The following is a 22,464-nucleotide window of genomic DNA, read 5'->3' as shown; positions in this document are numbered from 1 at the left end:
AGTGACTCCAAATGAAACTTTTTTGTCTTACGTTAGTATAGCTTCTAAATGTGTCTTATTTTTTCTGATCTTATGGTTCTGCTTTTGGTCTCTCTCTCCTTGTTATACCACTGATGATGCTAGAACTCTGTTTTGGGAAAGTGTTTCCAATGTCACGCAAATGCTGGTGGGATCTGGGTGGGTCGTGATATCAAAATACTGAGATGGCAAACATAAGGAAATTACAGAATTTTAAGCTTTGACACTTTCCAAATTTCCCTTTGAAGTTCTTTTTTGAAACAGTCCAGGAATTTACTACTTACCTACTTGATTTAATGAGTACTCCTGGATGTACAAAATAAAGAGTAATGATTATATTTATATTTCTGCCAATTCCATGGGCTTGGCTAGTAAAGGAAATTTTTTTAAGTGGGCTAGAAAAATTCATGGGGGGTTTCCCTTTAAATAACTCACCGGTTTTCATGTAAGATGCATTTTTAAATATATACTGAGATAAGCGGGAATACATTTAAAGATCAAAAAGGCATGGTTACAACAGAGTAACTGTAAATGACAGTGAAATAAATGTGCCATGAAAATAACCAAGAATGCAGTAGTTCTGCTTACCAAGTCAGGCAGCATACCTTAAGAAGAAGAGGCATAAGAGAATGACTTCCGCTTGATGTGATTTCCTTTAATATTGAAAGTATTACTTGATTTATTATTTATCCACTCAACAAATATTTAATGAGTGCTTACAATGTGCCAGGCGTTGTTTTCTGGGGATAAATTTTTCAAAGATGGGTTCTCTCATGGCACTTAGAATATAATGGGTGAGACAGAAATTAAACAGATCGCTACACAAATCACTCTGGAATAGCAACGGCCAAAAGTGGTACGAAGACAAACCACAGGGTACAGGGAGCTTAGGGGAGGGAGAAGCTAATCCGGCCGCGAGGAGCCCGAACGGCCTCCCTGACCTTTCAAGTGTCCTTCAGACTGAGGCCTGAAAGGCCAGGAGTCAGCCCTGTGGACAGGGAGGAAGAACCTTTCGGGAGAGCGAACAGCCTGAGCGAGAAGGGCGTTTGTCGTGCTGGAGGCGTGAGCGAGCAGCGGCGACCTGGGCTGGAGGAAGCCCGCTGAGCGCGGAGAGCCGGGAGAGGTTCGCGCCTCCGGGGCCCACGTGGAGTCTGCTCTGCCTGCCGTGGGATCAGGTGTGCATGGGGGCAGAGCAGAGGAAGAGACAAGGTCAGGGTGTTGCCATAGCAGTGCAAGTGACGGGAGCTTGGTCTAGGCGCTCGGTCTAAGCAGCAGGGACAGGTTCCAGATAGGTTTTCAAGGTGGAATCGATAGGAATTAGTGACAGGTTGAATATTAGGTGTGATGATGAAGAAGGTACTCAGGTGGAGGAGGCTGCTTAGGAATCATGATGCATTAATCATTAATTGTGGGGAGGAGTGGGGAACAGGATGAAAATGATTCCCCTTATCATTTCCTCTAGAGATGTGAGTGGTCTATCCCCAAAAAGGACCCAATTCAAGAAGCCCCTGGCATTCCTACCTCCTGACACAGTAAATAGCTAATGTCTCATTCTCCTGTGTCGTTTCTGTGCTACATTTGCAAACTCTGAATGAACTGTGACTGTTCTGCCATGATTTACACCTTTATTTGGCATGCCCCTGAGCTATAAAATTAAAAAATGGCAGACTACTCCATGGTCTATGGTTGCGCTCATCCTAGAATGACTCATAAATCCTTGTAGGAGCAGTTAGCAGGTCATGGCTGTATGGCTCAGTATTTTTAGGAGTGAAAGAGAAAATTCTATCTTAACTAACTCTCAGGGCTTAATTTTCAAACCAACAGAGGAGCTAAGGCGCCCTCTCATGGCAAAATGATGCAATGCTCTAATTTGTAATGAACTGTAAATTGGATTTCAGATAGAAATCAGAGTAAATTCATTAAATTATAAACAGATTGTTTTGTGAAGGCTTTGTAATTTCTTAATGTTTGGCCATCGGTTTTGTCTCTTCTGTGCATTATTTAAACTGTGTTCCAAAAGGGCTGTTGTCTGTTGGTGAAGGGGTACTGGGGGTTTATCTTTAATAGTTATTGCAGTGTTTCTTCGCTTAGGTCCCCTGCCATGGCTGGCGGATTATTTGCCATTGAACGAGAGTTCTTCTTTGAACTGGGTCTGTATGATCCAGGTCTCCAGATTTGGGGTGGTGAAAACTTTGAGATCTCATACAAGGTAACATTTCATTTAAACGAGTGCAATTCTCTGAGTAGTTACCGACTTTTGTGACCTTCAGATAAGGCTGGTTTCTTTAGGGAAAAAACTGTTTAATGCATTTCTCTAAATTATAGAGGATGACTAACAAAAATGCATGCCTTTGGGGAAAAATAGGGCAAAATGCAAACTCCGGACTTCTTACATATTTACATGGCTCATCTCAACATTGAAGGCTGCAAACTTCAAAAATGAAAATACTAGGGCGCCTGGGTGGCTCGGTCAGTCAAGTGTCCAACCCTTGGTTTTGGCTCAGGTCACGATCTCGGAGTCCTGGGATCGAGCCCCGCATCAGGATCTGCGCTCAGTGGGGAGTCTGCTTGAGGATTCTCTCTCTCCCCCACTCCCTCTGCCCCATCCCTGCTCGCACACATACACGTATACACATACACATTCTCTCTCTCTCTTTCTCTAAAATAAATAAATAAATCTTTTTTAAAAATGAAAATACCTCCTCTTCCCACTCCCTGCCTTACCCTCCAGGCTTTCTATACATTGGAGCCTTTTGTTACCAAAGCCCTTTAGGGAATCTGCCTGTATGGGGGCCACATTTGACCATCCACTGACACAGTTACCCTTTATCACTATAGGACATGATGATTCAGGACAGAAGCAGATCCCAGCCATGACTGTGCATCCTCAGACTGACATTGCAGCTGCCTTCCATCAGCAGCCCCTGTTGTTGAGGCAGTCCTTGGACAATAATACCATCTATGCTCCAACCCCTCCCTCCCACTGCCCCCAAGAAAGAAAGAGAACTATATCACAGTTTGAGTTAAACAGATACTTACTGCCTCTTGTCTTAAATGTCCAAAGACAGAAGAAGAATAACTCAGTCCCTGCTCTCAAGGAACTTAGAGTTCATAAGAAGAGATTAGAATTAAATTCGTAATACAATAAGAAGGTAGATGGCATTCAATTGGTGTGATTAAGAAACAGCGTCATACTGGAGGGAGAATTTGAGGCAAACTAGAAAGGTGGGCATGATATTGATAAGCAGAGATAAAGAAAGGGGAAGGAGATCTCAGAGCAAATAGACTGGGGAAAGGTACAAAGGTGGGAACATGAAGAATGCGTTCAGGAAACAGTGAGGAGCCCAGTCTAGCAGAATCTGACAGCCTGAGTAAGAAAGACGTCCAAGAAGAGGAAGTGGACAGGTACGTTAGGATTGTATGGAGGAGGGCCTCTAATGCTGAGCCAAGAGATTTCTACTGAATTTAATAAGCAGGGGTAACCTATTGAAGATACTAAGCAAGGGAATAACATGACCCAAAGTTGCCCTTCAGCTAAAATAATCTTACTATACATAGGGATAGCATTGAGTTGAGAGAAGCTGAAGGTGAAGAAGCCAGTTTGGAGGTTATTATAATAATCAGCCAGGTGGGAAATCCATTAGCCGTGGAAACGGTGAATGCTATCAGGAATGAAGAATCTGAGTGACTTTGCAAGGTTACACTGGGCAAAGGGTGTTCCATGCTACAGGTACACAAGGGGCCCTGAGTCGCAGAACATTACTGCATTCTTATGGCCTTGTTTGTTATTATATGAGTTTGAAAAACATTCTTTTAGGATTCGTTTCATTTATGAATTCCCCATGGACACTGTTATCTAATTTAGGTTTTATATTTACATTTATAAGAGAGATTTTCAAGTATAATTTATTTTGATATTTGAAACAACTTCCACATGTGTTTTTCCTTGATAGATATGGCAGTGTGGTGGCAAATTACTGTTTGTCCCCTGCTCTCGTGTTGGTCACATCTACCGTCTCGAGGGCTGGCAAGGGAATCCTCCGCCCATTTATGTCGGGTCTTCTCCAACTCTGAAGGTGAGTCTTTGGATACAAGGAGCGAAGCCTAGGGAGCTCTGGACCACACGCGCCCCACTGATAACACCACACACCGTGGTAGTCACTTCAGTGGCCGCTCACTGAATGAGATAAAGCTTTTAAGCAGTCAGCACTCGTTCTCCCTTTTAACTTAAGCTGGACTTATTCATGAAACCCCTTATCGTTTTTGCTTTGTTTTGTTTTTCTTTGAAGTAGAGTTGACATACAATACAGGTGTACGCAGGTATTCAACACGTATATACGTTGTGAAGTGATCACCACAATAAATCTGGCTACCATCTGTCACCGTGAAAGTTGTTACAATATTATTAACTCTGTTCCCTGTGCTGTGCATTGCTCCCCTCCCCCTGTGTCACCCATCTGCTCTCCCCTCTCCCCTCCGGCAACCGTCTGTTTGTCCTCTGCGTCTATGAATCTGTTTCTGCTTTGTTTGTTTGGTCTTTTAGATTCCACATGGAAATGACATCATATGGTATTTGTCTTTCTCTGCCTTACTGATTTCACTTACTAAAATACCAGCTATGTTGTCCATTTGGGTCCATCCATGTTCTAACAAATGGCAAGATTTCATTCTTTTTTATGGCTGAGTAATATTCCATTGTGTGTATGTGTGTGTGAGTGTGTATGTATCTGTATACCCCACATCTTCTTATCTATCAGTATTATCCATGGACACTTAGGTTGCTTCCATATCTTGGCTATTGTAATTATAAACTGTATTATAAATAATGCTGCAATGAACGTAGGGGCATGTATATCTCTTTGAATTAGTGTTTTTGTACTCTTGGGATTAATACTCAGAAGTAGAATTGCTAGGTTGTATGGTAGTTCTGTTTTTAATTTTTTGAGGAATCTCCATACTGTTTTCCATAGTGGCTGCACCAATTTGCATTTTCAAAAACAGCACACAAGGGTTCCCTTTTCTTCATATCTTCACCAACACTTGTTATTTCTGGTCTTTTTGATGGTAGCCATTCTGACAGGTGTGAGGTGATATCTCATTGTGGTTTTGATTTGTGTTTCCCTGATGATGAGTGAGGTTAAGTAGCTTTTCATGTGTCTGTTGGCCACCTGTCTGTCTTTTTTGGAGAAATGTCTGTTCAGGTCATCTGCCCATTTTTTAATTGGATTGTTTGCTTTTTGGTATTGACTCATGTGAGTTCTTTATATATTTTGGATATTAACCCCTGTTTGGTTGGATCATTTGCAAATATCCCCCCATTCAATAGGATGCCTTTTCATTTTTTTGACGGTTTCCTTCACCATACAAAAGCTTTTTAGTTTGATGTAGTCCCATTTGTTTATTTTTCTTTTGTTGCACTTGCCTGAGGAGATAGATCCAAAAAAAAATGTTGTCCAAGAGCTTGCTTCCAATGTTTTCCTAGGAGTTTTATGGTCTCAGGTCTTATATTTAAGTCTTTAGTCCATTTTGAGTTTATTTTGTATATGGTATAAGAAAGCCATCCAGTTTCATTCTTTTGCAAGTAGTTGTACAGTTTTCCTAACATTTATTAAAGAAACTGTCTTTTCCCCTTCGCCTCATTTGTCAAAGATTAATTGACCATATAGGTATGGGTTTATTTCTGTTCCATTGAGGTACGAATCTGTTTTTGTGCCAGTACCATACTGTTTTGATTCCTATAACTTTGTAGTATAATTTGAAATCAGGGAGCATGACACCTCCAGGTTTGTTCTTCTTTCTCAAGATTGCTTTGGCTATTCAGGGTCTTAATGGTTCCACACAAATTGTAGGATTATTTGTTCCCATTCTATGAAAAATACTACTGGTATTTTGACAGAGATTGCACTGAATCTGTAAATTGCTTTGGGTAGTATGGACATTTTAATAATACTGATTCTTCCGATCCATAGTGTTGTGTATCTTTCCATTTTTTTGTGGGTCATCTTTAATATCTTTCATCAGCATCTTACAGTTTTTGGAGTATGGGGCTTTCACCTCCTTAGTTAAATTTATTTCTAGATTTTTTTTGTTGCAATTATAAATGGATTATTTTCTTAATTTCTTTTTCTGATAGTTCACTATTAGTGTATAGAAATGCAACAGACTTATGTATATTAATTTTGTATCCTGCAGCTTTACTGAGTTCATTTATTAGTTCTAACAGCTTTTTGGTAGCATCTTTAGGGTTTTCTATGTAAAGTGTCATGTCATCTGCAAATAGTGACAGTTTAACTTCTTTCCCAGTTTGGATGCTTTTTATTTCTTTTTTTGTCTAATTGCCATGGCTAGGACTTCCAACACTAAGTTGAATAAAAGTGGCAAGAGTGGGCATCCTTGTCCCAGATCTTAGATGGAAATCTTTTGGCTTTTCATCATTGAGTATGATGTTAGCTTGTGAGCTTGTCATATATGGCTTCCGTTGTGTTGAAGTATGTTTCCTCTATACTCACTTTGTTGAGAATTTTTATCATAAATGCATATTGAATTTTATCAAATGCTTTTTCTGCATCCATTGAGAAAATTATATGATTTTTATCCTTTTTATTAATGTGGTGTATCATGTTGACTGATTTGTGCACATTGAACCATCCTTGCATCCCTGGAATAAATCCCACTTGATCATGGTGTATAATCCTTTCAGTGTATTGTTGAATTCAGCTTGCTGATATTTTGTTGAGGATTTTTGCGTCTGTGTTTATCAGGGATCTTATTATTTTTTAAGATTATTCATTGTATCCCATTCTGATTAAGATTTCTACATTGAATGTTCTCCATGAGAAGACATCTCAGAGAAACTAAAAAAAAAAAAAAAACCTGCCACTCTGTAGGAAAGTAGTTGAAAGGAAAATACCAGCTTCTACTATTTTCACATGAGTAAAATATTATTTTTGTTTGGTCTAAAAAAATTAATCATTAGGAGCTTGTGCAGTAAACAAAATCAAATTTTTGAACAATGCTTGCAAAAGATGAGTATCTTTTGTCCCTCAAACCGGGGACAAAGCAAAAAAGCTTCACACAGAGGCCAAATGTCCCACTGCTAGGAAGATTAAGTGCTCTATTCTTGACTGAGCAACTTCGAAGTTTCTTTAGTTGGGCTGCTTTCATAAATTCTAAGAGCATAGGAGTCTGATTCCATTCATTTTCTGGAGCCCTTAAACCAAGTCAAAAGCAGAAGGAAGTTTATTATTGGCTGCAGATGCAACTTGGAACAGTTCCTTAAAGGGAAATAGATAATAGAAGCAGAGATGGAAAGGTCTTAGGAATGAACACAGCTTTCTAACTAGCCAAATTATCATAGAAATGGCCAAATGGAGCCCCAGCTACAAGAGGGGATGAGATTAAAATATCCGTGATAAAATAAAGAGCACCAAATTAATACCAGGCCAGACTGGCATTGCAGGAAAAGAACCTGCCCTTGGAGTTGGACCCATAAACATGAAGAATTAATGGAAAGTCACATTGATTCATGAAGGCCTGTGCTACAAGGGAAAGGAAAAGAGGGAAATCTTTATCCACTCTAAAAATTAACTGTACATATCGTAAAAATAACCCAATAAATGTAATATTCGTGAGTGCCTAGAGTGGGCCAGGCACTTTTTTTTCCCTCCATCATCCACTCTAACCACAGCGTTCCAATGGCTTACGTCTATTTATCCAGCTTGTCTGTCTTCTTGGAGCTTCCGACTTTGATAGGCAGTTGTCCCCTAGAATTATCTTCTTAGATGACCCTCAGGCATTTCAAGCTCAGTGTAGTCAAAGCTGAGCTTTTAACTTCTTCCCAAAAGCAATTCCTTTTCCTGCACTCTCTGTTTGCCCGTGAATGAAACTTAGGGGGGGATGTTAGGGTAGTCTTCCTCCCTTCCCTCCCACCTTACCGAGCCCTGAAGATTCTACCTCATACATATCTCTGAAATCTATTCCTTTCCGTGCTTCGCACAGGTGCTCAAATCTCTCCCATGGATATTAAATAGCCTCCTACTTGGCTCTCTGTCATCAGCTGCAACCCCTTTCAGTCCATCTTCCACTCACCACCAGTGTTATTCCCCTGAAAATTAAATCGGATGTCTGTACCTGCTTAAAGCCTTTTGATGGCTCTCAGCTAAAGGATAAAATTCAAAGTCCTTAAAAAAGAAGAAGAATAATAGCTAACACTTTTTGAGTGCTTAGTATATACCAGAGACTAAATGCTTTTTCATATTCACAAAACACGACAAGCTATGTTGTGGGAAACTACTTGCAGGACTCCAAATGCACCATGATATGTCACACTTCTTTTGGGTTTCTCTTTACCCTGAATACCATTCCACATAATGAACCACTCCTTCAAGACTGAGCTGTCCTGGGCCCCTCCATGCTGCCCCTCTGGCCTTCTCCTTCCCAAACAATGAAATGCTTCTTCTTCGTGTTGCTGTAACCGTATGTGTCTGCACTGAATTCATCACGTTCATTAGTATCTAGAAGACATGGGCTGTGTCTAAATCTGGATGACTTTGCAAAAGTTAAGACTATTTAGCAATAATATTATGTGTTCTTGTGCGATCCTACCACATACAACTTTTATGGAACCCAGGGGCTTTTGCACAGCATGCCTGTGTTCACCCTTTGATAGTCATAGCCTGGGAGAAGCTTAGCCTGAACGCAAGGTGTTTTCTTTTTTTAATTTAAATTCAATTAGCCAACATGGAGTACATCATTAGTTTCTGCTGCACGAGGTGTTTTCTACTCCTGATGTGAAACAGGGCTCAGCAACGATGGCCTTTAGACCAAATCCAGCCCGTTTTAGTAAATAAAGTGATAGCGGGCAAGAGCACACCCATCTGTCTGCGTGTTGTGTAAGCTACCTTCTCATGAAAACAGCAGAGTTGAGTAGTTGCTACAGAGACCATGTGGCCCACTGTGCCAAAGATCCTTACTCTCTGGCCTTTTGTAGAGAAAATTTGCTGATGAACAATGTAGAAGAACAAGGGACTAGATTATGTACTCAATCTGTCATAATATTCATGTCTGCATGCATTCATTCCATTAAACCTTAGAAGATAGGTCTTTGTCAGTTATCACAATATCAGCTTATTTTATTGTTCCTTAATTGCTTTTTCTTAAAATGCATCACCTGGGGAAAATATCCGGTTAATTCTGGGTGATAGCAAAATGGTTCTATTATAGTCGTAACATGGCCCAAAAACTTGCAAACAGAGCTATTGTTTTTTGTGATGGTTTCTGAAATGAGCCTTTTCCCTACACATGCTCATAGTGTGGTTCTAATAGAAAGAGATTATTCTGGGTAAAGGAGCATCCATGTCCAGCCAGCCTCTCCTAAACCCTTTCTGAACTTCACCTTCTTCCTCTAGACAGTGGATAGAACATACGATCTTAGAATATACGATCTTTACAGCTCGGTGATGTCAGATTCTGTGTCCCTCACTTCTTAGTTGAACATGCATGACATTTTATCCTTAGCAATTGACATATTCGGGTCATTAGCTCACTTGCATTTGTTTAATTAAATATCAGGTCCTATCAAAATGAGTTTGTTATATGTTGGTCATATTTCATGTGTCTAAGATGGGCTATTTACAGCATTGCAGATATTTTTCTTTTTCTAACAGTATCTTCTTTTTCACAGAACTACGTTAGAGTTGTAGAGGTTTGGTGGGATGAATACAAAGACTACTTCTATGCTAGTCGTCCTGAATCAAAGGCATTACCATATGGAGATATATCTGAGCTGAAAAAATTTCGAGAAGATCACAACTGCAAAAGTTTCAAATGGTTCATGGAAGAAATAGCTTATGACATAACTTCACACTACCCTTTGCCACCCAAAAATGTCGAATGGGGAGAAGTAAGTACTGGCCAGTATTCAGATCTCAAATGTGTGTGTTTGGGGACTGAGTTTGGGAGAAGGCAGAGAGAGATGGAAACGTGTGAGTGAAAGAGAAGAATTCTTGGGGCAAAGTTTCTCTAAAAACTGTATGGTAACCTCCCCCACCTTTCCACCAGACCGTTAACACCTCTCCTGATGCCGCCCACCCCCCCCCCACTCCACCCGACGACTGTGTCCCCTGCTCTCAGCTTTTGGACTTACGGCTCTCCATCCTGGAATGATGTCCACTCCCTGCAGCTCCTCCTACCCCTCCCTCCAAGTCCTATTCCTGGCTAATTCCAACTTATCCTATTGCTCTCAATTTAGAGAGCACCAATTCTAAAAAGCCTGTCTTATTCATCCCCCACCCAAGCAGAAAGACTGGGTTCTTGATCTTTCCATGGGTTCTCATAGGAGCCAGTCTCCATGCTCAGGACCTGGTTCACCATTGTGTCCCAATGGACTAATGCAGAGAGCCCCATATACAATAGGCCCTCAAACAATGCTTGTCAAATGAATGAATGAATTAATGGTAACTGAAAATAAGTAAATCAGGCCAAGGCATTGATTGGTGTTGTCATTTGTTTTTTCAGACTTGCCTTTGTAACCTCATTTCTTTTTTAAAAAATTTTTTTATTGTTATGTTAATCACCATTCATTACATCATTAGTTTTTGATGTAGTGTTCCATGATTCATTGTTTGTGCATAACACCCAGTGCTCCATGCAGAATGTGCCCTCTCTAATACCCATCACCAGGCCAACCCACCCTCCCACCCCCCTCCCCTCTAGAACCCTCAGTTTGTTTTTCAGAGTCCATCGTCTCTCATGGTTCGTCTCCCCCTCCGATTTCCCCCCCTTCATTCTTCCCCTCCTGCTATCTTCTTTTTTTTTTTTCTTAACATATATTGCATTGTTTGTTTCAGAGGTACAGATCTGAGATTCAACAGTCTTGCACAATTCACAGCGCTCAACCATAGCACATACCCTCCCCAGTGTCTGTCACCCAGCCACCCCATCCCTCCCACCCCACCCCCCACTGCAGCAACCCTCAGTTTGTTTCCTGAGATTAAGGATTCCTCATATCAGTGAGGTCATATGATACATGTCTTTCTCTGTTTGACTTATTTCACTCAACATAATACCCTCCAGTTCCATCCACGTCGTTGCAAATGGCAAGATCTCATTCCTTTTGATGGCTGCATAATATTCCATTGTATATATATACCACCTCTTCTTTATCCATTCATCTGTCGATGGACATCTTGGCTCTTTCCAGTTTGGCTATTGTGGACATTGCTGTAACCTCATTTCTGATTTTATGCACCCACGAGCCTCAATGCTGCTGCCTCGTGAGTGTATTAAATGTGCTGTGAACTTTCAAACCTAGGTACTCTTGCTTAGTCACGTATTCAACAGCTACTGGTCAAGGGCCTGCTGTGTGCCAGTCACTCTTCTAGACATGAAACAAGACAGGCAGGTCCTTTTCATCAGGGGAAAGGTTTCTCCCCTTGGGCTAGTGGGGGAAAGAGACAACAACAGAGAAGACAAGGAAGGTAATGGCAGATGGTGGTGAGGCCTACAAAGGAGATAAACAGGTGATGTTCAGGAGGATGTAGGGACAGATTACGGAAGCCTTCTTTGAAGAGGTGACATTTAATCTGAGATCTGAATGATATACCAGAGAGCCAAGGGAGAATGTTCCAAGCAGAGAAAATGATGCGCATGGAGGCTCTGAGTCAGGAAATGCTTTGCCTTTGTGATAATCAGAAAAGAGGAGATTAGTGAGGAGGGAGGCCTTTATCCTGTGGGTGTAGGAAGCCATGGGAGGGTTTTAAGGAGGTAACATAAATTGATTTATGCTTTGCTTTTTAATCACCCTGTTGTGAGGGTTTAGAGTAGAAACAGGGATGCCAGTTAGGAAACCTAGTAGGGTAGTTCCGGTGAGAAACGATGGGAGCTGAGACCAGGAAGTCGAAAATGGAATGCAGAGAAGCAGACCAATGTGAGATACATAATTCATCTGGAGGCAGGTCGCTGATGGATGGGCATGTGAAGGATGTGGGCCAAGATGACTAGTTTTGGTTTTCCTTTGAGTAGCCGCTGAGGTGGCAGCTGAGGTGGGGACGCTGGTGGAGGGGATAAAGGGGAAGGGTTGGGAATGGCAAGTTCTTTATCAGCGTTCTGGTCGTGTGAGGTGCCTACTAGACAGCCAGGTGCAGCTGTGAAATTGAAGCCTAGAAAAGAGGAATGTACATTTGCAGCCAGCGGCAGGTATATTGTTTTATGAAACGGAATGAACTCACCTAGGGAGAAAATAGAGCTAGATAAAAGACGGGATCCAGCCCTGAGGGATTCCAACAGTTAGAGTTTGGGAATAAAAGAAGCCGCCCCTTATGCCGTTCACCTCTTGGTTTAATATGTTCCCCCCCGCCCGTCCGTACCCTTATTTCACCTCTGTGTTCTAGTGTAGCAAACCATGTGTGACTCCCAACTCGACCATGAGCTCCTGGAAGTCCAGACCAGATTTTGGTACTCTTAAGCCCCAAGAACACCGGATTAATATAGTGCCTTCTCCTCCTGGTGATCTCGGTCAGTCTCCTGACTTTGCAGCCGTCTACATGCTAACGGCGCTCACATTTCTATCTCCAGCCCAAATCTCTCTCCTGGAGCCCGGACAAGTACCTCCAACGTGCTACTTGGTATCTCCACTGGATTGTCTAACAGATGCTTCAGACTCAGCGTATCCAAAACCGAGCTCCCTCTCTCCCCTCCCCAGCCAGTCTTTGCTGATTGCTCAGACCACAAACCTTGGCTTCTCCTTTGTTTCCTCTTCTCTTGCACTTCACATCCAGTTCCCAGATCTGAGCCCTTCGTCCTGTGCTTTAAGCCACTACATCTCTGAGACTAACTTTGCCTCCCTGCAGCCTGTTCTCAAGCAGCAGAGTGATCTTTTTAAACTGTGAATCAGGTCACGTAACTCCTCTGTTAGAAACGGGTGGTGGAGGGCGCCTGGGTGGCTCAGTTGGTTAAGCGACTGCCTTTGGCTCAGGTCATGATCCTGGAGTCCCGGGTTCGAGTCCCGCATCGGGCTCCCTGCTCGGTAGGGAGTCTTGCTTCTCCCTCTGACCCTTCCCCCTCTCATGTACTCTCTCTCTCAAATAAATAAATCAATCTTTAAAAAAAAAAAAAAGAAAGAAAGAAACGGGTGGTGGAGTGAAGGCAGAGCCCTTCCTGGTGGCCTTGAGGCCACTGTACAGTCTGGCCCCGTTGTTCTCCGGCCCCACCGCCCCCCTTACCCGCACGCTCCTGCTTCTGCTGTTCCCTCTGCCCGAAAGCAAAGTCAGCCTCTTCGCCGGGCCTGACATGTATACAGCCGGCCCTTGAACAACACGGGTTCGAACTGCACAGGTTCACTTAGACACGCGTTTTCTTCCAGTATAGGAAATGTATTTTCTCTTCCTTATGATTTTCTTTCTTTTTTTTTTTTTTAAGGTTTTATTTGAGAGAGAGAGCACACACATGAGCTGGGGCGGGGGTGGGGGAGGGCCAGAGGGAGAAGCAGGCTCCCCGCTGAGCAGGGAGCCCGATGTAGGGCTCAATCCCAGGACCCCGGGATCACGACCTGAGCCCAAGGCAGACACTTGACCGACTGAGCCACCCAGGCGCCCCTCTTCCTTATGATCTCCTTAACATTTTTCTTTTCTCTCACTTGCTTTATTGTAAGAATACCGTATAGAGTACATATAACATACAAAGTATGTGTTAATTGACTATGTTTGTTGTTGGTAAGGCTTCCGGGCAATAGTATGCTATTAGTAGTGAAGTTTTGGGGAAATCAAAAGTTACATACAGGTTTTTGACTGTGCAGCGGGTTGGCACCCCGAACCCCTGCGTTGTTCAAGGGTCAATTGTATATACCTCAAGACTGCTCCGATGTTACCTTCTCAGGGAGAGTCTGCCTGCTGTCCCCAGAACCCTCTTAGCCCCCACCTTGAACTTGCTCTTCTTTTTCTTTTTTCCATGGCACTTACCACTTCCACACATGATACGTTTTTTGCTTATATTCTGTCTTTTCCCTCCCTAGAATGTAAGCTCGCTGGGGCAGGGATCTTTTATCTATTTTGTTCTCTGGTGTAACAGACCTTACAACATGCCCGACACAGTACTCACCAAATATTTGATGAATAAATAAAGTCATGAGTGAATGAATAGGTGGAATTTTCTGTTCCCCCTTTCTAAGCTCATCCCTAAATATATCTTCACTTTAACCTCTATCCCCACTCTGGCCCCTGTACGTTACACCTCACTTCTCAGCATTCCCTGCACGTTGCAGGGTACACCCTTATAAACCCCATGTCTCCCTGGGGACAGACAGTCTTCAGTGTTCTCCAAGCAGGGCAAGAGGCTCCTTTCTCCACATGCCCATCCCTCTATCTTGCTGGACGCTTAGCCCTCAGTCTCGCTACAGACGTGAGGGCCCTGGCCCATGACTTGATTCTCTCCTCGTGTCTTCTAAAGCACTTACCATCATAGGTGCTCAGTCAATATTTGCTGACCGAATGAACCAATAAAGATTTTATCCAAATACTATAGTAATTCATAATTGAGTTAACAAATACGTAGTATTTCCAGAAAAGGGAAAATATGCATTCCAAAGATGAAACCCTGTGTTTGCTTCTCACCCACATTATTCATAGTCAGAGTAACGTCTCACTGCCTGGCCCACCTGCCCTAACTTTTGACCCCTGGGCCTCTTGGAGACAGCTGCCAAAATTGTCGCACAGCCATTTCTTACATATTTAATCTGGTCTAGACATCTAGGGCCAGTGTCTGCTACCACTGGGGTTAGGAAACTGCTCTGTTTGCTTCTCATCCACATGAATTCTCGTGAACCTGGAATTGTATTTCAGATCTTTTTATTTTTTTTTCTTCTGCGGTATTTTATCAAAATCTACAGACTAGTGCCCTCAGTTGGGGTAAGCCCATTGCAGTGTGGACTTCAAGACCATAAATGAGTTCAGAGACAACTGGTATACTCTGAGCTACTCAAAGACTGACAAGTTCGTCTTAACCTAGCATCACACGTACCCAGACTTCCACTGTGAACTGCAGTATCTAGCATGACACGCTCTTCCCCTATTGCGAGAGCTCACTAAAGCTAAACTGTTGCCTGCTCTTTGGTTCTTTGTTCATTTTTGTAGATCAGAGGGCTTGAGACTGTCTACTGCATTGATAGCATGGGGAAGACAAACGGAGGCTTTGTTGAGCTGGGACCCTGCCACAGGATGGGAGGGAATCAGGTAAATACCCATACTTATTGGAGCAGCTAGTCTTACTGATCAGGGGGTTTCATTTGCTTTTTAATTTGATAATTTTGTTTGTTTGGGTAAAGTTAAACATTCTGTAAAAAAACCTGACAGTTAAGCATTTACTTAGATGAGGGGGATGATAGCAGTATCCGGTTTTCACACAAGCAATCCGAATCTAGAATTTATTTCTGTTATAAGAGATTAGAATATATTCCTATGGGAGTATATAACCATGTCAGCCTAGCTCTGTAGTAATTTTATTTGCAAATATTGTTCAGCATTCCACATTTTTCCCTAATAAATTAGCTAGGATGTTGCTGCCAGTAAGGTATATTTCACTAATATATTTTCTTACTTCCTGATGTGGGTATTGTTCTTGCCTCTAATTTAGATTGTCAGACATCATCGGCTCTGCTTCCACGTTTTCATCCGCTCACACTGTCGGTACATAATAAATATGTGTTAATGACCCATTCTATATGTAAGAGGCTAAAGAACATAATCCTTTAAGTGTTAGCAGGAGTCTTCGCCAATATCAAAACGAATATCGTTTCTATCTTTGGACATAGAATTCTGAACATACAGAAAAATTATAGAAAAATAAGATAGTCATTGAGTTTAATTATGAGTTAAGTTTTGTTTTTTTTTTAAATAATGTATATCAGCAGAGAAGGTGCCTTGTTATTTTCTTTTTTTTTTTTAATAGCTTTTTCGAATCAACGAAGCTAATCAACTCATGCAGTACGACCAGTGTTTGACAAAGGGCCCTGATGGATCCAAAGTTATGATTACACACTGTAATCTAAATGAATTTAAGGAATGGCAGTACTTCAAGGTATTGTGCATTTCATCTCCTGAAATATTATTTGCTATTTCATTTTAATAATACCTACCATCTGGAACTTAGATGGATAAATCTTAAAATATATGTGTAGATATACGTATATATATATGTGTGTGTGTGTTTATATACATACATATATATAAAATTTCAGTCATATTGCATTTATATTTCATGTTGTCCAGCAGGTGGAGATAGAGACACAACACTTTTAGAAGTCTGGGCCTTCCCAACTTCTTTGTGGGAACTGGATAAATACTGCTTTAAAGGTCATGTTTAGTTATTCACTGGACACCACAGGAGCAGTTTTTCTCTTTCAGCTGTGAATATTCCAGGTTCTTTGCCAAGTTGAAGATTCCAACATATTAATGTATTTATGTATAATTTTCAGTGTCTAGACTTGACCGAATCAATTTATTGTGAAACAAAGCTGGGAAAGCTGCCCCAAACTGAAAGAACCTGGCAACCCTCAACTTTATTTACTCATCTAGTAGTGGTCGTGATCATACCGTGTCTGTCATGCAAGCCCTGACTTGCTAGGTAGTGATGTTATTATGACCTGCTTAATATTCCCGGTTATCATCGTTCATAGATAATTACTATGAAGTGGTAAGTATGTGTCAGTTGCTGATTTTTTTCCTATAACAAGTTAGAAAGGAGAAGGTTAACATAAACCCTGAAGAACAGAGCATTTATTTCCACAAAGAAAGATGAATAATAGCAGTAAGTGTTACGGGGGTCAGTGAGAACAGTACTCATAAAATAGTAAAAGAAGGCTGTGGCAGACCAGAAACTGCCATCCAGAAGTAGTTTAATGGATTAAAAAAAATGCAATGTACATATTTTAGATATTTTAAAGGCCACAGCATTGAGAACACATTTGTGCGTCAGACATTACTAAATATTTCTTGGGGCCCGATGATGTGGTGACTTCAAAAAGAAGCCAAAGCACATCATACTCCAGTGGCAGCAAAGAAAAAACTGCAGAAATGAAAGTAAGTAAAATGCCATAGGTTAACAAAGGAGAGATTAATAGGATGAGTTTCACTGAGGAAGTATCTTTGTACCAGATCTTGAGATAGAAAACGGCTTTTTGTAGAAGATAAACAAGAAAACTGGGTGAGCAAAGGCGTGGAATGAAAGTGTGTAGAAAACTCTAGGACTCATGTTTAGTTTGGTATCCCTAAATTGTAGTCCACATGAAAGAACGTTGAACTTCATTTTGTAAGTTTTGGAGAGTGAACGACTTTATTTGAGGAACCCAGTGAGAGGAAACAGTGGATACTTCTAGGAAAATAACTCCAGGAACATTGTGAAGTATGGACTGATAAGCAGGTCAGCTCAGTCTGCAGTTCTCAGACTTCCAGTCTCTAGATTCTCTCTACACTCTTGAAAATTACTGAGAACCCCACAACAGATTTAATTTATCTAGGTCATAGCTAAAAATATTTTCTGAATTGCAAATTAAACCTGAGAAATTTTGTAAGCATGTATTTGTATTGTATTATACTTGCACTTATATATTAATTCATGTAAAAGTTAATGATAACCCTACTACGTTATCATTGTTTTATGATTTTGCAAATCCCTTTAAATGTCTGGTTTAATAGAAGACAGCTGGATTCTCATACTGCTTCTGCATTCAATTTGATGTGATATGTTGTTTTGGTTGAAGTATATGAGGAAAATCTTGCCTCAAACATGTGGTTAGAAAAGAGGATTAATTTAATAGCCTCTTCAGATAATTGTATCTTTGATGCTACACCACAGCTAAGTAAGTGGTCGTTTCTTGTAAGTTTTTTGCAGTGTAGAATCTGAAACCGTATCAGTGAACATCTTGCCCTATGTTACATTAAAATCCATTGGTCTGTCTGAAACTCTGAAAGGATCCTTTACTCATGTCTGCTTTTGTAACATCATGCATTGCTTATTTGGAAAATATTGGCTCACTAAGTTTTGTAGATCATCCAAATGTTGACACATTTCACTAAACACCAGTGTCAAAAAATCACAAATATAACCACTGATTTTTCATGGTAAAGCTGTCAAGTTCATGGTGGTGGGTATAAGTTTTCCACAACTCTAATTTTTGCTTGAAAAGTCAAATTCTATCAGTGGCAACAAATACTGTCAGATTAGCTGTTTTTTTTAAGTGACAGGCTTACTTCATTTTCTAGAAAAAGTCTGCCCAGTCCCAAGTTTGAATAACCATGGTTTGTCTAGAGTTGTCCTTTCAAGTCAAAATGACATTACATGAAAAAAGCAGCTAGTTGGACAAATGTACATGTGCTTTCCTTCCAGATAACCACTGTACTTCACTATATGGAAGTGCTTTATGCACACTTTATATTTCATCTCAGAATATTTTTATTTATTTATTTTTATATTTTTTAAAGATTTTATTTATTTATTTGAGACAGAGAGAATGAGAGAGAGAGAGCACATGAGAGGGGGGAGGGTCAGAGGGAGAAGCAGACTCCCCGCTGAGCAGGGAGCCCGATTCGGGACTCGATCCCGGGACTCCAGGATCATGACCTGAGCCGAAAGCAGTCGCTTAACCAACTGAGCCACCCAGGCACCCTCTCAGAATATTTTTAAAAGTATACTCAAGGGTAGGGGCGCCTGGGTGGCTCAGTCGGTCAAGCGTCTGGCTCTTGGTTTCGGCTCCAGTCATGATCTCATGGGTCATGGGACCGAGCCCCATACTGGGCTCCGTGCTCAGCCGGGAGTCTGCTTGAGATTTACTCCCTCTGCCCCTCCCCCCACTTGCACACAGTACAGTTTCTCCCTCTCTTTCTCTCTCTCTCTCTCTCTCTAAAATAAATAATCTTTTTTAAAAAAGTATACTCAAGGGTCAGGATTTAATAAAACTAATAACTTTTACTGTTTCATCACAGACACCTTTAAGTAAAACTAGCATTTTCCTTCTTAGCTGTGGATGGATGGCCACGAACACTGAGGCGTTAGCACACTTAGGTCACTGCTTGACTTATGCTAAGGCCCCAGCATTTTTACCTGCCATTGCTTTTGCACCATCAGTATAAATGTCCGCGCAATGAAAAAGGCAAATGGGGTCTTCGTATTACTATAAAGATAGTTTTGGCCTTACAGACCCAATCTTAGATAGTCTGAGGACTACCGTATGAGACGCCCTGAGCTATATTGAAGACATCTACAACAGAGGACGAGGGCTAAACTAAGGCATATGCGGTGGGCCTGGGAAAGGATATAGATCAGAGGCACTGCAAATATCCGTCCTCAATGACTGCTACAATTTGAATGAATAAAGGAAGGTGTAGCATGAAGGGCCTCTGTGCTGAGGCCTGGAAGGATGGTACTGCCGTTAAGCCAGGATGGGAAGTGAAGGAAGAAGTAGATTTGGAGGGGAAGACAGTGAAATGAAGTTTCTAAACCATTGAATTTGAGGTAGGGGCAGTACATTATGACTTAACAATAAAAGGACTTAGAAGACTGACAATCAGGAAAAGTCCAAAGTCTGAGGTATGGTTGGTTTAAGCCTGTCCTATCTGCTGGAATTCTCTTCTTGCGAAAGCCAGGTAATGACTTTGAATATCAGTGATACCAAAAGAAGTACAAATTTAAAATTCCTTTGTCCTTTGTTTTCCAGAGCCTGCACAGATTTACTCACATTCCTTCAGGAAAGTGCTTAGATCGTTCAGACGTCCTCCATCAAGTGTTCATCTCCGATTGTGACTCCAGTAAAATGACTCAAAAGTGGGAAATGAACAACATCCATAGCGTTTAGAAAGAATGAAAGAAACCAATAACCTACCTACTGACATAAATTTATACAGGACTGAAAACCGCCTGAAACCTGCTGCAACTATTATTAACTCTGTACAGCTCCAAACCCAGAACCTCCTGATCAGTTTGAAGGACGTTGATAAACTGTGATTTTACAATAACATTATCATCTGCAGTTACTGTTTACAAAACTGCTTTTACCTTAAACTTTGTAGATGTTTACATCTTTTTTTGTTTTAAGATGATGTTGGTAATTTGTGCATTTAGCTCTGTTTTATTTAGAACAGAGTTAAAAGCATCCTTGTCTTCTTTGGGATTACACTCAGGGGTCTGAAAGGCAGTTTGATTTTATTATTATTATTTTTTTAAACACACTTGAAAACAAGGTTGGAGTAACCAGACTTTCATATATAATTTGGTGATTATCAACCTGTTGTGTCTTTATTTAATTTTACATCTTTACGAAGCCCTGCCACAGGTTCTTAGCCAAGGTGGCCTTCCTTCACTCATGCTGCTTTTTTGAAAGGTGAATTTCAACACATTTAGTGCCTCTTTCATTTCTCAGTATATATTTCAAGAGCTTTTGATGAAATTTATAGGATGTTACGGAATTGTCATCTGTATGAGGAATACTGTCACTACTCAAAAATGACTTTATGTGCTACCATTTGTTCTGAAATTGAATGTTGTATGGCTTGAAAAAGAAAAGACAGTATAGAACATCCAAGGCTATTTCATAGGATTGAAGATTGCATGGCATTAACTCCCTGACTCGCTGGCATGCCCAACGCTCTCTGTTGATACTGACTCCTAAGATAGCAAAGGGGGTCTACCAACTAGAGAAAAATTGTCCACTGACATCTGGGATTTACTTTGCCTTTATACCTATCACTGCAGAAAATTAATTCTCGGTTTTGAAACCTTGAAGTGTGGGGTTAACAAAAACAACAAAATACCACTGTACACACATCCAGGGTTCATTCTGACCAAGGTAAGAATTACCAAGCCCTTGTTAGATTAATCCTTACAGAACTCCTGTGCGTTACAACCTAAGCTGTGGAACCTCTGAAGCCAAGAGTGAATGGATGTTTCATGTATGTCTTCATCCAAATGAAATCCCCTGCACATTTTTTTTAAATTAAAAAAAAAAAAAAAAGGCGATTTAAAAACACAGTTCATTAACAGATACAAACTTCTGTTAGGTTAGGTGTTAGTTCCCTAGTGTTTCTTAATTTTTTTTTTTAGGAAGCATATTTCTATTAGTATTTTTCCAGTGAAAAGAAGACTTGTTTGGATTTCAACATTTATTAAGATAGTACCTACTATAGGAAAACCAAATAGTGCAAGTGGTTAAATTTTAATTTCTAAGTCATAGTCTTTTGTTACCCAAAAGATTAAAATGCTACACTGAGTGCAGAAAAAAGAGAGAGAGAGGAAAAAAACTGATGAAGTGGGGAATGGCAAGGAAATTACGCATTTTTGATCCTGTAATCATGATATCATTACAAGAAAGGAATTTCACAAACTACTGCCAGAGGGAACTATTTTTAATTAAAGCTTAAAAAAGGAAAGAAAAAAATCTATATTTGTTTAGAAGAAAAGCCTACAAATTTGTTTCTTCTAAGCTTAGCTCTTAAATTTGGAGAGTCAGAGTTAAACATCCTGAACAGAGTTTTATTTGTAATTTTGACTTGTCAAGTTATATTTTGCTACTGATCTGTGAGCAACCATTTTAACTTTCATGCATCTCTAGGGATGTTTAAAAAGAAATACATTTATATATGCTTATACAACTGCAAAATAAATCAACTATAAATGGAAACTAAGAGAATTGGTACTTTAATTACTTGTGTCTTTGCAAATAGGCTCCATTTTCCTTGTTGAATAGATTATAACCTTGTTAACTATGCATAGGCCTAAGAAAGGTGGCACATAAACTGTGCGTGTAAATTTTAAATGGGTATTTTGTGCAATTCGTTGATACTCTATGAAAATGATTCTATATATTGAAATCAGAAACCTTACCAAACATGAAAAACATCAGAAGCTGCTGCCATATGACTATTTTCTACTGTAGGCTGCTTTGGAAATAATTCCCATATCCTTGCTTTGTAAGTTGACAATATCACTATGCATTTCTACACATTTTATAAATTTGATTTATGCAGATTTTGATACACTGTATGTTTCTGTAGAAATTGTATAAATATTCAAATTTTATTAGGGATAAATTTGAGAAGTTTATGTATATCTTAATTCTGGGTTGCTTGTTTTTTAGGTGAGAAAAAAATAAAATACTGTATTTTAATCCATTGGGTTTTTTCAGTACTCGTAATCGTTTCTAAATCCAAACACTGCATGCTTGAAATAATTACTTGATTTTATTGTTTATAAGATACACTAACATAATAGCTAAAATATCATATGCCATAGTTATATGTTGAGTATGTGCTTCAATATTGGTTATAATTCTGCTTAGAATATGCTTGGACTACTTGGAGCTTACTTATCTGTGGGAAGGAAACATAAAGGTTTATTTTGGTCTCTAGTTGCCTATATATAGCAATTTTTTTTTGAAGTCACTTATCCAATTATAAAAAACCACCC

General features: G+C 40.3%; 1 protein-coding gene across 2 annotated transcripts in view; it reads left to right on the top strand.

The window, feature by feature from the left end:
• GALNT7 (polypeptide N-acetylgalactosaminyltransferase 7) overlaps positions 1–22,165 on the top strand; it is a 143,513-nt gene extending 121,348 nt beyond the window's left edge. For both annotated transcript variants that reach the window (XM_035022698.1, XM_035022697.1), the window contains exons 7-12: positions 2,110–2,227; positions 3,972–4,094; positions 9,701–9,919; positions 15,144–15,242; positions 15,958–16,086; positions 19,721–22,165. In XM_035022698.1, the coding sequence (XP_034878589.1) occupies positions 2,110–2,227; positions 3,972–4,094; positions 9,701–9,919; positions 15,144–15,242; positions 15,958–16,086; positions 19,721–19,858 (826 nt within the window). In that variant the 3' untranslated portion in view covers positions 19,859–22,165. The remainder of the gene's footprint in view (positions 1–2,109; positions 2,228–3,971; positions 4,095–9,700; positions 9,920–15,143; positions 15,243–15,957; positions 16,087–19,720) is intronic.
• The last annotated feature ends 299 nt before the right edge of the window (positions 22,166–22,464 follow it).

This window comes from Mirounga leonina, unplaced genomic scaffold, assembly GCF_011800145.1.
Source record: "Mirounga leonina isolate KUSES-001 unplaced genomic scaffold, KU_Mleo_1.0 Mir_176, whole genome shotgun sequence".
In the NCBI taxonomy this organism is placed as follows: Eukaryota; Metazoa; Chordata; class Mammalia; order Carnivora; family Phocidae; genus Mirounga; species Mirounga leonina.
The sequence above is the reverse complement of the archived record's forward strand: the minus strand, read 5'-3'. Positions and strand labels throughout refer to the sequence as shown.